The 16,737-nt window shown below is 35.9% G+C and overlaps 1 protein-coding gene across 1 annotated transcript in view; it reads right to left on the minus strand.

Annotated features, from left to right (window-relative positions):
* TXNRD2 (thioredoxin reductase 2) overlaps window positions 1-16,737 on the minus strand; it is a 29,460-nt gene that overhangs the window by 5,782 nt on the left and 6,941 nt on the right. The window contains exons 8-11 of the mRNA XM_010166946.2: window positions 15,843-15,862; window positions 15,372-15,463; window positions 12,674-12,848; window positions 5,439-5,575 (exon numbers count right to left, since the gene is read on the minus strand). Of these exons, the coding sequence (XP_010165248.2) occupies window positions 5,439-5,575; window positions 12,674-12,848; window positions 15,372-15,463; window positions 15,843-15,862 (424 nt within the window). The remainder of the gene's footprint in view (window positions 1-5,438; window positions 5,576-12,673; window positions 12,849-15,371; window positions 15,464-15,842; window positions 15,863-16,737) is intronic.

The following is a 16,737-nucleotide window of genomic DNA, read 5'->3' on the forward strand; positions in this document are numbered from 1 at the left end:
AAAGCAGAAAAAGCCTAGTATAAAGCAACAGTATTTTTATAACATCAGACCTTTTAAAAAAAAGTTGTCTGACACATTTTTACAGAACACAGGTACAAAACTTATCTATTTGTAGGCACTATTACTGAATTCCTCTGTTGGTCCTGGATCGGAGAAGTGGAACACCATTTTGCTGGCACTGTAACCTACAGGTTGAGTTGGTCCTAGTCTCAGGCTGTGGTATTACAGAAGGCCATGAAAAGATTGTAATTGGCAAATGTTAACTTCCTGCAAGTGAGAAATTGAATGATAGCAGGATATGACCAGGGCATACTCCAGTTCAAGCCATGAGTCCTGGCTATATCTCAACAAGACCACGCAGTGTGCCAGAACTCTGATTTTAAGGGCTGGCACAATACCACTGGAGCATCAGAACTCCAGTACTAGTTTTAAGGAAGCTGGAAGTTTTTGCAAATTGATGTAAGGCATTTTCAAAGGAATTCTTTGAAGTCCAAGGAAGAACAGTCCATGTAAATTAATAAGATCTAACAAACTTAATAAATCTAGTAAAAAAAGTTGTTTTAAGAGTTCATCCAAGAGATGTCATCAAGATGCCTGTCTGAGATGAGGAAAGAGGTCACAAATCTAGAAGGATGATGTGGAGACATAAGAAAGCTGTAACTGAAAAACACCTTTGTGGGACAACATGGAACACTTTATAAAACCTGTGAACTTTTGATTCATACAGATCCTATCTAGATACAACACTTGTCACATTCCTGCAAAACTCCACTTGGATATAGTCATCCAATAGGCCCTCAAAAACAGTCTTTGGCAGAAAATAAAATAAAGATTCCCCACACACACATATTCAAGTTTTTCAAGCTTCTTTTTCATTATCGTAAAGTTTTTCAGCATTTACTGGAATCCATTCCTCCTTCCCAGCTTATTTTTTCTGTATGTTGCTAGACAGATTCTGTACATGGTATTAGCTACCATTTACTTCAGTACACATACCATATCAATTATCTGCATATTACTATGCATTTATGCTTTTATCTGTACTAATAACCACTTAAATTAAAAATTCCATTGCAAAAAATCAAACTGAAACAACATTGTCTGATCTGATAACAGAAACTATAATTGTAATTGTTAATGAAGACTGACCTCTTTTCCCCTACAGTTCATGACAAATCACAAAACTGCAAGTCTATCCCTTTTTCCCCGCTAAGATCCATCAAATTACGGTTTTTCAGATCCAGCTTTTTGACTTTCAAGTCTGTAAATGTCATTTACCAGATGAAATTTGCCATTTGTTTTTTCTTATACACATTTGCCTGAAACATGGCTGCCAATCATTGCTGTAGCAGGAAATACAGATGTTGTTTTGGCATTCCAGAAATGAATAGAAGATTGGAACAAGAGATAAAATTGTGAAAGCACTGCCATGCATTCCATAAAACCCAACTAATTACTAAAACATCCATGCAGATAAAGCCCAATTTCTCATAAACAATGACTTAAAGACCTTCCCTGATAAATATTTGCATGAACATTCACTTTGCAGTCATGTGTAGAACTACTCTGCTGACTATTATGGATATGAATTGTTCCTAAGAATCCTCCAATGTATTATACATTTAAACGAGATGGCTCCTAAGAGAGTTTAAAAAGCTTTGAAGTAATGTGTATTTGTTCTAACAAAACTCTTTTTGGTCTTATTTCTATTCAAAGCAACCTACTGTACATTCCATCTTCTCTACATCTTTGTTATAAGACCCTTTGAAATATGACATGTATAGCTGCACAACCATATGATAAACCTCCTTCTGAGAGAACTTTTTTATAGCATGTGCCATGCCTTTCAACAGGAACACTACTGGAGGAAGGATTTTAACACAGAGAGTTTATATTAGCACTGAAAAAAAATTAAAACTAGAATTCCAGCTTTATCTTCCTCATCCCGATTACAGAACATGAAAATGCCTAAACGCAGTTTCACCTGCCAGTTGAAAATAATATCTTGCCAAAGCTTGAAAAACTTTTTTTGAGGGTAGGCAACTGACTGCTCTCTGGAAGGGTTTTTTTTTCCCCCTTTTCTCCAAATGAACAGCTTGGATAATATTAGGATTCCGTTTGCCGTACAAGGGTGCAACGAGACACCCATGCACACATAGTTTCCCATTTGTGCCAGCTGGGTATGACTCCCAAATGAAAACAGTCATCCTGAGCACACCAGGAAACTCGCCTTTCCCCTCTCTCACTCCCCTTCTAGTCAGGGCACTAAACTAAACCAAAAAAAGTAGTTCTTGCTATTTGTGTCTAGCTGTTTAGTGTCTATTCAGCGTGGTGTGGTAAAGGAGGAAGGAGGAGGGTTTCAGAACTACTTGCAAAGGTATGAGCACTTCATGGTAGCACAGGGAATCTGACAAAGAGAGAGAACAGAGCAAAGAGAAATCCTAAGCAGGAACGTTGGAGGATAAAAAAAAAAATCTTATTTGTATAAGCAGTATTAGGAATTACTGATGCTCATTCACAGGAAACAAGATTCCCCTTCCTGTGTTCTTTTAGTAAGTTTCACCCAGAAAGTATCACACACAAGCCCTACAGCTTTGTGGTTCTTAGCAGGATGCCCTTGATTCTTCTGTGTGTATTCTTTGAGATATACCAACACAGAACTTTCTTTCACTGCTGGTTCCCGTGCCAATGAAATTTATTATCAAATTTATTTATGCTTTAAATAAAAATAAAAAAATAATTTAAGTATTCAAATAAAATATTTATTGCTTAGCAAGTGGAATTAGATGGTCCATATTGTACTGGACTCAGATAAGATAATAGCAATAATTTCTTCTACCTTTAAGCTCTATAAATGCATGAGTACTATACGGTACCAACTTACAGTTGGACTTGATGATCTTGAAAGTTTTTTCCAATGAAAAGGATCCTATGATTTTATGGTTCTATACTGTGTTTTTTTCAATTCCCTATATTGAGCCCATATGCAGATAAAAGCTTAAGAGACTATTTCTACACAGCACTGATTTAACTCTTCATTTTTTCCCCAATGTACACTGGATACAATATAAAACTGTGCTGTTGTTTTTAACACTTACATTTAGAAGTGCCTATTGAACAATTCAAGTTCAAAATATGCACTAACAAAGACAAAAGCAGGAAAAGGAAATCCAATTTTTAACAACAAAATGAAAATGACAAATAAATGAAGATCTGATTTTTAGATCCAGAGTAGGAAAGAGGAGAGCATCCTGCCTCCACCTTTATATTTCTTACTGAACTAAATGCTCAAAGGGCAGAAGATAAAAAGCACCAAAAAGGAAATGACTTGCCCGAAATAACACTATAGATTGGCAGCAAAATGAGCAACAGAATCTAAGGCCCTGCCAGCACTGCCTCTAACAACTGCTTCTCAGACAAAATTAAAACTTTGGAAAGCAGGAGGCCCAACCAAGGGACAAGCAGGTGTAGGAGGTCATTGTGAGCAGAAAGAGGACTTCAGGAAATATCCCAGAGCAAGAAGTGACGAGTACAGAGGGAACCTGTATGTGAATTGAGAAGGAGAGGTACTGTACCTAATCCCAAAGCTCTAAATTACTGGAGGTACTGTACATAATCCCAAAGTTCTAAATTACTGGAGGTACTGTACATAATCCCAAAGATCTGAGTTACTGGAGGTACTGTACATAATCCCAAAGCTCTAAATTACTGGAGGTACTGTACATAATCCCAAAGCTCTAAGTTACTGGAGGTACTGTACATAATCCCAAAGCTCTAAATTACTGGAGGTACTGTACATAATCCCAAAGTTCTAAATTACTGGAGGTACTGTACATAATCCCAAAGCTCTGAGTTACTGGAGGTACTGTACATAATCCCAAAGCTCTAAGTTACTGGAGGTACTGTACATAATCCCAAAGCTCTAAATTACTGGAGGTACTGTACATAATCCCAAAGCTCTGAGTTACTGGAGGTACTGTACATAATCCCAAAGCTCTAAATTACTGGAGGTACTGTACATAATCCCAAAGATCTGAGTTACTGGAGGTACTGTACATAATCCCAAAACTCTAAATTACTGGAGGTACTGTGCATAATCCCAAAACTCTAAATTACTGGAGGTACTGTACATAATCCCAAAACTCTGAGTTACTGGAGGTACTGTACCTAATCCTAAAACTCTGAGTTACTGGACAGGACAGAAAAGCTGTGGAGAGTTAGGAAAAAAAAGGAGAAATAGCTGAGCAGGAAAGAGTTTTAACACAATTTAAAAGGAAATGGTGAGTCATTCACATGAAGATGGAGAGAGACAGGAAGAAACACATGTCTTCATAGAGAGGGAAGATGTTAGGAATGGCCAGCAGATTTATGGGATTTAAGTGTTTCTGACAGTTCCAGAGTCCAGTCAGAAATTTGCAGGGAAATTTGCAACCAATCTTGATAGGAAGGCATGTGCTCAATTCCATTAAGTTCAATAACAGTTGTATCTTGCAATGCCCAGCCTCTATATTCTCCATACTGCCCAAGTTCTTCAGGAACAGCAGGCAGCTCATGAAAACACTCTCTTGTAACTGCACAGTTCAGAATCCAGACAAACATTATTTATTAATACAACACATTTGAAGACATCCAAGTCTACTTACTGTAGATACTCTGAGTTCTTCTGTAAACTGAAAACTGAGGGACTTATTTGAGTGCACTTTGATCAAAACAAGACATTCTTGTCATAGATAACTGCAGATTATCAATAGTACTAGATTAAGGCCACAGAATTCTGCTTTTGCATCTATAATAAGTAAATTGTTTTGCTTAAGTTACAATGTTGCCTCCTTAAAAAATAAAAAAAACCCTCATGTTTACTCAGCATAATAATTCACAAATCATGAACAGAACTCAAATGCATTTAGCATTTGCAGTAATTACTTTTTCTTATTTTAGAGAAAGATACTTTTGCCAGAAGCATTTTGTGTTAGGGAGCAGAAATGCTGCCTTGTGACTAATTTTAAGTAAACCCCAAAATACTAAAAATGTAATTACAGAACTTGTCACGGTCATTCCCAGCAAGTGTATTCAACTTCAGAAGGCAAGAACTGCTTTCCCTCAGAGTTCACAAGCAGTATGAAGTCATATGTCTGAAGTGATAAAAACATTATTAGAAAGATAATTGAAGTGATAAAGACATTATTATTAGCCTCTGACCAATGATGCACTCCCTGATAAACATCAGTAATAATCTCTAATGCTGACATACTTCACAAGATCCATGTGAAGGAAATTACTGACCCAGGTGGCTGGCATAAACACTACAGCTCTGCAAAATGAAAAAGAGCAAAACACTAAGATATATGCTAGAGCATGACGACATCTGGGGACTAGTTATTAGTCAGGAACAAGGTTGGCTTCCTGTTATTGTAAAATAGTTTATGTAGACTCAGTACCTCTGTTATGTCTCCAATTGCATAAATGTGAGGAACTGAAGTAGCTTCACTGGCATCAACAATGATCTTTCCAGTTTCAGAATTAGTTTTCACTCCAATTGTCTCCAAATTCAGAGTTTCAGTGTTAGGGGCTCGGCCTTAAAGAAAAAAGAGAAATTAAAGTAAAAACTACTGGAAAACTTTAGCCATGTTGGTCTAAAAAGCTGGCATCCTCCACTGTAGGTTTCCAAGAAGTTTGTGGTATTTGATAATCCAAGTAGAAACATGACAAAATTATCTCATACTGAAGAAGTTGTAAGAGTGGAAAGTACAGATATTAATTTCTTCGAAAAAGGAGTTCTATTACTATTGCCTTTGCTCAGACTATTTCAGAGAAAGTTATCCTTTAAAAATGTGCAGGACAACATCCACTGCATAAAGTGCAAAAAACCAGGATGATATAATATTTATTGCACATTCTAAATTCAGTTTCCTAATGTAGCATAAATATACACATAATGACTAAGAAACTTCTACACTAAAAAATTCCATTAAACATTAACGAAATGGCATTCAATACTAACAAAGTGTTGTGCTCACTTGTGAATAAAAATTATTAATAGTGCTGTTCAAAATTAAACATTCTTGAATTCCACTCTTCTTGTCATCCGATACATTTAGTTTAAAGCTTTTTTAGTTCCCCCAGCTTGGAAGAAAAAGTTTACCAACTTTGCTCTCAAGTCCTTAAAGCTAGGTCATTTAGTTCTGCTGAGTTATTTAGCTCAAACTCTGTATTTGAGACATTTCTGTAGAGTTTAGAAACAATATTGCAATAGTTTAGAAATACTATTTAAAATGTATTTAAAAACAAATGAGACAAATTCTACCAAGCCTAGATTTTGTTACAGTTTTCAACAACTTTAAACTATCTAATCTTAAAAAAAAAAAAAAAAAATTGTAATGTTTTCTGCATAGAGTTACCACTTAGACCACTGAAGTCTTGGCAGCATGACACTGAGCTTTCTATAGAATATCTAACAAAGCAATTCCTGACCTACAAATTAAAATCTTAAATCCCATACAATTTTTCAAATATATTTGAAAGTTGATAAGCATAGTGAAATTATCAGGTACTCCCAAAGTTTGCAGGAACATACAGGATCACATAGAAAAGGTTACCTGAATATATCCAAGTGAAGGAAATTTTATAACATTGCATGCGTTTTTAGATTATTAATGAATATGGATATATCTACATATATAGGTCTCCTTTGTGTGAGTTATGATTTTGTTTGATGTTAATACACAGCTATAGCAAAGCAAAACAAAAAGGGAAATGTGTTTTCGTTATAAAAACAAGCTCTTTGATGTTAATGTAGGAAATTATTAAACAAAAGGAAAACCTGGCTTGTCAATACAGACCTAATTATATGTAAACATATGATTCACTGCTTTATACATCTGCCATATAGCCAGGCCCCCCAAACAATGTCACATCTGAATGCCTCTGTAAAGACTTCTGTGTATTAATTTCATCTGGTGAAACCAACACTTCCTCTGGGAGTACTGACTGAAGCTGTCGGCACTTGGCTATCTGTCTGTCTTCCCTTCTGTTGTCCCCATGGGATGTTGATCTGCTGTTCCTTCTCTGCCCCCTGCTCCCCAGTCCTGATGCTATCAGGCAACAAAAATAATAAACCTCCAGGACCTTATCTTGGCTCGGATGTGAAACAACTTCCTACCGTTGTATTTCTTTGTGTATTGAGAGTAAAGCCTGGATATTCTGCAAATGGACAACTAATGGGGTTTTCTAGTTTCCCCTTTTTCCTGCCAGGCAGAGCCAAGAGAAAGCTTAGCACGCAATGGCAGGCACTGAAAGAGGAAAAAAAGAAAAACTGTCAATAGAGTCATTTAAAGACTTGTGACAACAACAGCTGAGTTTATCAAATCTGCAGGGTAACACTTAACCTTTTGATTCCAATCTATTTTAACGTGTACAGTTTGGTATTAATAGCTAAGAGTTACAAAAAATGTGTTGCTACTCATAGTGAAATTTCTCTCAAACTTTACTGCCTAAATATTATTTCTGAAAGCAAACCAAAACTTTAAAAAACTGAACTGAAGCTTTATTGGCCTTTAGCCCCATGTTGGCTCACCTCCACAAATCCAAATTACACTTACTGATCTTGCTTCACCTCAAATTCAGTAGCTCAGGTTCCTGATTAGACAATGTGTCTTGGTAATTTTTAATGTCAAATTCAGGAAATTCTGATATTTCCCAACATTCACTTCTTGTATTATAGAATCAGTTCTCACCATTTCACAGTAGTATTGAATCAGGATGTTTGGTTTTATACTGGTAACTCCTAAGTTTTTTACCCTTACAGCTTCAAGAAAGCACAAGTTTACAGGTTATTTCCAAGATTCAGAGGGCAATACAAAACTACACCAAATCCTACCCAGCACACAACACAGGGGTGGCTCCCCCCAGCAAAAGCCAGCATGTGCGCTTTTAGTTTGAAGATGTCCATTGCCCTGAAACTGACACAGAACAAGGAATCTATGATCTATAAGACACAAGACTAGATTGACTTGTTATTCAAAACAGCAAAATATTATGCCAGACATCTAGAAGAAAGGTGCAAATTCAAATCTGACCCTTAAAAAGGTTACCTGACTCATGCACTTTTGATACCACATCATAATCTCATCTTTCATAGACCCATACAATAACCACACAGCTGTGAAACCCACACAGATCCCTGCTTCTCAGGGCCTGCCTCCATCTGCTTTTCACTTTAAAAGAAAAAAAACAGCTTTTTGATCTGTTTTTGTAGAATTTCACAACATGGCTTCCTAAGGGGGCTGCCAGCCAGCTTAGCTACAGAGAGTGACAAGAGACTGGTTAAAGCACCCATCTTGGACACGTGCCAGGCTGGTTATACTGTGATGTGGCATTTCTGTCCCATCATCTGCTGAGGGGCTCTGGTAATCACACGTGCACACAGAATAAGGTGAAGGCAGTATCAGGCTGCTCTGACCTTCAGGTGCAGGACCTTCAACAGTGGAGACTGAAGCAGCTAAACTGACAAGAAACCATAGGAATAGGCAGAGTCAAGTAAGGAGCAGCAGTAAATGAGTGATAGCATACTCTTGCATACAGTAAGATTTCCCAGGGTGATAAAGGTGCAGCTGACAGCAGAATTTTATAATGGATCTTTTGCAGTTTCTTAATCACAGAAGCTAAAATGTCTGTTTGCCCCCTAGCATTTAAAAAATCCAAATGAGAGACAACTGAGCATTTTATTATCAGGCATGGTACTGCAGATGGCCACTGTGAAGATACTGCAGGGTGATAGGATGGTTCTTCTGGCATAATACTTAAGCCCAACAGTCTTCTCCACTTCTTCCCTATAAATTGGCATTTTGACACATCACTTAGTAACTTTACCCAATTCGACCTCAGTTTGACCTTAATAAAAATCTTATTTGCTTTCCCCATCTTGGTAGTCTCTCTCATCTTGTTCTGGGTGCCTGACACACTCCCCAAATTAGTTTCAAGACCACTACCGTTTCCTCCTTCAAATTTCTCCTCAAAACCCACAAGGTGTTCACTAAAACACAGCCAGCTGGTAATGACTAATAAAGACCAACTCAGTGTAACTAATGTTCAAATTACAAGAAAATTTTGACTACAGTAAGATTAACTATAAAGGTAAAACAAAGTTCAGAACCCTTACCACATTGATAGCAGTGTGCACCAATTTTACAAGGATGTTTTAGAATATTTCATTCATTACTGATAAACTTTCAGCATGCCTGCCACAATTTGAAAAAAATCTGACCCTTAGTCAGTGCTTTGGTTCTTTGCCAGGTCTGCTAAGCTGTACTATTCCTTGCAGCATTAAGTAGTAATACTTATTACACAGAGGAGTCATCTCAGCAGAAGGCTTGTGGCAGGCATGGTGCAATCAATAAACACCTGGGCATCACCATCCACTCTACATCTGAAGTTACATGCATCTGGAGACATGTTGCTTTGGTCCTACCCAAACAACAACAAAAAAGCATCTCTGAGACACAGATTAGAGGCATAACCTAGCATCTAACATTTCCTCAATATAAATAAGTGATTTTTGTAGTTACAAGGTGGTAAAATTAGTAGCACAAAATAAAAGTTATACTCAAAGTTTATGTGTGAGTTAAACAAAAGAAGGCTCTTTCAATGCAAACAAATTACTAGCAGATTAAAAATAACCCCATTGAATAAAGTCTGACTGAATGTCATTAAAACTAGATATTGGGGAAAAAGCCTAAAAGCATTTGCTGATGTCATGGGAATGACAATTTTCATTAGGACTGCAGAAACCACATCTTACCAAGATTACCAATTAATGAGAAAGAGACATGGGAAATTCAGAACAAAGACCCAGAGCCTCAGCAAACTACATCACATCAGCACTAACACTTTTCTGAGATCAATCAAGGTGCATTATTTTTTCACTGAATAGTTCAAAGCTTAAAGAACTGGATGGAAAGATTTTGTTTGCAAAGATGAATCTAAAGCACACTCCCTTTCTATAGGAGCCAGCATAGGTACGTTTACAGGAGATCACAGCCATATTTTACTTTATGGGAAAGTCTCCAAACAAAATTTCTGTTTTCTTAGTTAATCCAAACTGATTTGGTTGTAAGACTTGAAGAAAACTACTATTAAAAAAATGTTAGGTACTTACCCTTTCTTGATATTTAACAGTGAGGATCTTGTTTTGCAGCACTACAAAACAAACCTGCCAAACATCCAGTCCGACATAAAGGACACTACACTTGATAGCATATGATGGGCAACACCTGCTACCTGTTCAGCTTTACACTGAGCTAAAGTCATAATTGCTTTTTATAGCAAAGATGATATTATCTCAAAGACACAGTGGCTTTCCTCTAAGCTTATGAATGCAAAGGAACTTGAGAATGGTTGTTCCACTGCTCTCATCAGGGAGAAAACTCTTTTTGCAAAGCTAAACTTAAAATCTGCTGCTGGTCATTGCTCTTTCTGTTAACAATTTACTACCACACGACCTCACTTTCTCTGTCAGACCACTTTTAGGATATTTTGTAAACACCTACTTAGTGTAATCACCAATGCAGTGTTGCTCCTCTACACAGTAAGGCCCCATTAGATATGTAGTAGCTCAGTAGCTTTTCTAAGGGCTTTGTGAATAACGTGGACAAATTCCAGTTACAGCAGTGATCTTTTGCCACCTATTGCAAATTCAAATGGAAACACTACTTGCCAATTCCTTTTATACATGAGCTGTCTTGCAACTGCTAAAGCATTCAATTCACAGGTTTCAGTCTTCCAATGGCTGAAACCTGCTCTACAAAGCCTGATGTCCTTCAACTTTGCCCTGCAGCTCAGCGGATGCATCTGTTTATAAAGGCACCAATCTCTACCCTTTTCTTTGGATGAAGATGCTATGTTAAATCTGTACACACACACACTTACCATTGCTTTGTAGCTCAGGTGTATCAGGTACCTAACACATAAATTTTCTTGTGTCTTTAAGGGCAGGGGAAATACTATATAATATAAAGTTTATTTGTTTCGTGTTGAAAGAAAAAAAAAAAATCTCAAAAGCTTATAATTTCAGAATTCTTATAAAGGCAGAAGACAGAGCAGTAGTAAAAGACAGAAGGACATTACAGGACTAGACAGGCAGAATCAAATAAAGGTCAAGAAAGAGCTGTTTCACTTATCTGGAATATAACAGTCTCATCACTCAGCAAGGTAACACAGGCCCATAAGAGCTACCTACAAAAGCTTTGGATTGAAACCTTTAAATTACATTAAAAGGTATCAAAGTGAATCTTTTTTTTCCTTAAATATTTTGACTGGTTAAAAAAAAGCTGCTAAAAAAGCAGAGAGAGCATTGTGCCTGGTTTTACTGGCTTATCCATACAAACAGAAAATTACACATTCCAAAAGATAAACAAAACTTCATAGAAACACAATGTATTTTTTTTTCAAAGGGCCTAGATTAAGAGATAACACTGTAGTTTACCAAACTCAAACTATATCCCACTGTCAGTAAATACTATTAACGTTATTCATAAAATCCTACTAAAATTCCGTGATGCACTTACAAAAACTAAATAAATACCTACTGTAATTCAGGCTACAATTAGTTAACAATAGAGGCTGCTTTTTAACTAACTCTACAAGCTGACTTTCTTCAATCAGTATTGTAACTGGCACATCTGCAGACAGGAAATCCTCAACACTACCAAGTTTCCCAGCCTATTATCCGAGACACCTGGTGTGGGTGTGTTGATATAGAGCAAAACAATGAATCATAGGGACTGCACATCAATTAACCAGCTTTAACTGTTAATGTGTTTAATCCTTAAGGGTGGAGTGCCAATTTGAACACTAAAAAAAAGTCAACACAAAAATCCTCAAACTGTTCATTTTGCAGTTTCTAAATATAGATTGTAACTCAGATCTATGACAAAAATTATAATACATGTAGTTCTTCTGTATCAAAATAGTGCATGGAGTCACATTACCACTGAGTTGCAACAGTATATCATGCAAACTTATTCCATTAAAATTAACACTAAATCATTTTTTCAAATTATTATTTCAATTTAACAGCTCTTTTTTCCATCTTTGACTAAAGTAAACAAATTGACTTGACATTTCACAGGTGTGACTCCATCTCAGTGTACTTTTACCAGACAGCTTCAGAAAAATCAAGTATGCCATTTAGAAACCCACTTTTTGGAAACATTTTCATCTCATGATGGCTGCAGTAACAAAATTAAACAGCACAGTTCAGAAAAAATCACAGAAGATATGGCAGCCCCTTGAAATAGGAACTTGTAGTGAATAACTTCATGAATAAGTCAAGAGTATGGACTTAAGAACATTACCTGAACCACAGAGGTTGCAGGAATTAATGCTTTCACCCTCTAGTAAATGTGAGGAAGACTAAATGGTCTTCCATTTATTGTAGCTCATGTAAAAGCAGTTAACAGATTTCTTCCATTCACTGTAACTTTCATATGTTTTTAAACTGTACATGAACAATTCGGGTATACAAGAAAATAATTTTTAAAAATACCAATGTTTAGGTCACTTAATACTCATATAAAAACAAAAGGAGGGGGTTGTTTGGCCCCATACAACATGGTGAGAGGACTTCATTTTCAGAATAGAAAGCATTGCAAATAAATGTTAAGATAATCAAGTTTACCTACTGCCCACATCACTGTGTCAAAGGAATCGGTTTCTTCTCTGCCCAGGTCAGTATTTTTCCAGGTGACTTGCAATTTGTTGTCTTCCAATTTTTCAACTTTGGTTGGGAAACATCTCTTTAAAAATTTTGTGCCATAAGATTCCATGTGCTCAGCTACTAAAGATGCCATTTGCTGTTGAGTAGGGGAAAAAAAATTGTTTAATCTTAGATATATGACCTTCTTAATATAAATCCCTCCTTCAGCTGTCTTTGTGAAAACCCAGTAAATACGCTGTGCATTTCAAACATTCTTTGTCACTTAGTTACTATGCATTGTCAATTTACTGAGCCACTCTGTCCTGTAACTCCATTCCAAGAGGCATCTATATCTGAGGAGACAAATTATTTTCAAAAATGTAAAACAGTATATGAATAAAATGATTGCTTTTATATCATTTGATGCTTATATAAAAATAGCATCTAGAGCATATTCAATTTAACATTACCATTTAACATTTATTATTCTGGCAGCTTGATGATAATTAAATACTTTCATAAAGCTAAGGAAGAAAAATGTTTCCTTTTGCCGTGACACCGGCATTTCTCTGCAATCACTATGAATCACTAAGGTTTCCTGGAAAGTTCTACTGCAAAAAGGAAATAATGCTTTTGGCCTAAGAGCCTGTTTGAAATAATGCCACACCACAGTCAAGTAGTAAAGTGTCACATTGACAAGTTTATCCAAAGATGTCATTGCTCTTGACTGCAGTAATTCTGCTTGCACTTGTCAAATAATATGTTTATTACTTAAAGGATATTATCACAAAACCACTCACACAGAACAACTACATGCAAGCTCTCGGCTTACAATACTTTATTTTCAAAGTTCATATTAACTAATATGAAGGCGTTTCTGAAGAAAAGTGATAGCTCACTAACCAGTTTCCATCAGACTCAAAGCCGCTACAGACTGAGCAAATTACTTTCTGTCTATTAATACTTTCTTAACTTTGAAATGTCCATTATGCTCTTCCTGCCAACAAAGGATCAAGTTCTCAAAGAAAGCCCTACTGTAAGTGTTTTATGGAGTGCCACACACACACTCTTAACACTATTTCCTGCTTGCTCAGATCTCACGCTGTTACAGGTGTAGATTTCTTCAACGATGAGTGCAAATCACAAGACATATTCTTATACAATGTTTTACAAACTCTGGTACACATATCACTTTTTAAGGAAGCCACTTCAAAGTGGGAGTGGCTGGCGTGCAACCAGGAGCTGTCACTACCTGCAGTGGTACTTGTCACTGCTGCTTCTAACAGCAATGCTTCCTCCTCAAAAACTATGTTGTTATACATGAAAATAATTTTCCTACACCCTGTGTATGCAAAGAAGTTCTTAAAAACAAGCCCACAGCTCTATCAGTCTTTCACCAACTTCAGTCTGTAAAACGTTTTGCACTATTGCAAATAAGCATTAAAAAAAATTCTAATTCATTATACTAAGAATAATTAATATGCATTCATTCCCATTCTGAAAACACTGTTTTAAAGTGATAAACATGACACAGTCCTCACTCTAGGGGCTGACATTTTCCAAAATTATTTGCATGAGAAAAAATTTGTTGGAAACTTTAAAAAAAAAAAGTTCACTGGACATGTGAGCAAAAACATAGAACTCTCTCATTGTTTTAAGAGAAACTTGTGCTTCAAAGTAGTGTTACCGTCAAATCTCGCAGGGACAGAAGATTCCCAGTCACCTTTAATGAACTCTCCCTACAGATCTAGAGATCAAAAGGACTATCAGGCCATCCAAGAGATTATCTGACCTGTAGATCAGAGGCCACAAACTCATACCCAAGTAATGCCTTCTCTGGGTCCAGTAACTTGTCTTTAAACTAAACCTGCTATACTACCTTATATTGCTTCTTAAGACAGTTATACTTTTTACACAAATCCTATATAAAATGCCTTTTTTTTAAAAATTGCCTTTTCTCATTGTTATTTCTGATGGCTTTTATTCTTTTTATACAGGAATGGGTTTATGGCCAAAACTGTTTTCTGTTTTGTCAGCACAATCACGACCACTTATACTTTTAAATAAAACTTCTCAAAATCTTTCCCAATTTTGAAACACAGTTTTTTCTCTTTAAATTTCCTTATCTGAAAGTTTTTGCTTTTAATTTTCTCCAGCTTAAGAGTTGGTAGTTCCACTATGTATTTTTTTTAGCTTTTACCTAGTTATAACTGCCACTGTTTTGAAAGTGATAAGGTCAAGATTTCCAATTTCTATGTCATTACAAACTTTCAACTTAGTGATTTATTTATATTCATCATAATAAACTCCACATTGAACTACTTCATGTTAAGTCCAATAATTTATTTTTAAAATCATTATCTGTAACTCCTAGAAATTCAATATTATTTTAAAGACACCGTCTAACGTTTTTAGCAGTTGCATAAACCCCTCCTCTGCTTCCCCACCTTTTCAATCTTGTTTTCAATTAAGCAGGAGGGAAAAAAAATATTTACTTTTCTGAGTACATTATCAAGAGATATGACAGGAAAACAAGAACTAATATTTATTTAGTTTCTCTTCAGAAAGCATGAAACGTTTGAAGAAGCCAATGACATTTTTTCTTCAGGAGACAAAAATAATCAAATGCACTTTTTAATATATTTGATATATAAGGAGAGGTAAGATATTCTGCACTCACCTGATCAAACCCACGAAGTGGGATACTTCTCATCATGACTGTGGTGTCCAATCCAATGCCCGTTAGAAAACCAGCACACTCAAGTGAAACATCTGGTGAAGCATCAGTTAGGGAAATATAAACAATAATTTCATATAAATGCAATATAATATAATATACAAGCGAGCTTTTCACTTAGAGATATCAAGTTCTCCTCACACAGACAACATCTTTAGCTTGCTTTTGTTGCAGAGAATAAAACTCCAAAGCCTTCGAATACTTTCCTCATAGAGAACACTGGGTTTAAGATGCTGAGAATTTATCCTTAGCTGACCTTAATTCCCATGATGCTACTGTATAAAAAACTATTACTATTCCATTACCAACTCAACTATAGGGCACAAGCAAACAAATTATGAAAACTGAGCTTTCATAGGAAAGACAGCTATTCTGCTCATAATCATAAATCATCACAGCTTTTTCAAAGGATACAGCTGGCTCCAACAACCAACCTGTTACATAGAAAGAAAAAAGAATGAAGCAGTGGAATGAGCTTGTGCATATTTCTGCACAACCAAAAACAATATTTTCTTAAGTATGTATAGGTACAAAATCAGAGGTTTGAGGAGTGGATCTGATATTGTTAGTTGGGAAGAAAGAATGTGGCTTTTCAACTCCAATAAAGACAACACTATAACGTGGCTTTATTTAATTAACAGAATAAAAAAAAAGAACAGGCTCATAAGACATGAGGAATTGTTTTTATATTGTAAAGACATTTAAACACATACTCTGAAAAACAAAGTGAAGAAAGCCATGAAAAGCTCAGAGAAACTAGCAAGGTTAAGAGGCAACTACAAATATTTCAACTGTGTTCTATGATATACCTCCCTCAGAAACATCTGGAGGTTGTTTTCCTCGGTGCCTATTGCTACTGATACCTCATCTTTACAGGGTGTCTCAGCACCATTGCCTCCCAGACAGTAGGCATGAACAGAGACATGCAGCAGTCTTGTTGGAACTCAAATATATCTCCAAATTTCTAGAGATACCTTAATTACTAAATATATATTTTTAATTATTTTTAAGAAAAGTTAACATAATCAGAATTTAAGCATGTTTGAAATTCGTCTTCTTCCTATCAAGTAGTTTACAGTTCCCAATATAAGATTTTATTCATTGCTAAATTTAATTTTGATTTATATTTATAACCACCTGCTTTTTAATCAATCATCTTCTTTTTCCAAATGCCAAATATTTGGCCTTCCTGTCTTTAAAAGTCTGTGTATGCAGTTATAGAAAATTCATTTAACAGATTTACCTAGACCAGTATTTACCAAATGTATCCATTTTAAACTTTAAATAAAAATCCAGCTCCCATCTCTCC

The sequence above is a fragment of the Antrostomus carolinensis genome, unplaced genomic scaffold (assembly GCF_000700745.2).
Source record: "Antrostomus carolinensis isolate BGI_N321 unplaced genomic scaffold, ASM70074v2 scaffold41904, whole genome shotgun sequence".
Taxonomy (NCBI): Eukaryota; Metazoa; Chordata; class Aves; order Caprimulgiformes; family Caprimulgidae; genus Antrostomus; species Antrostomus carolinensis.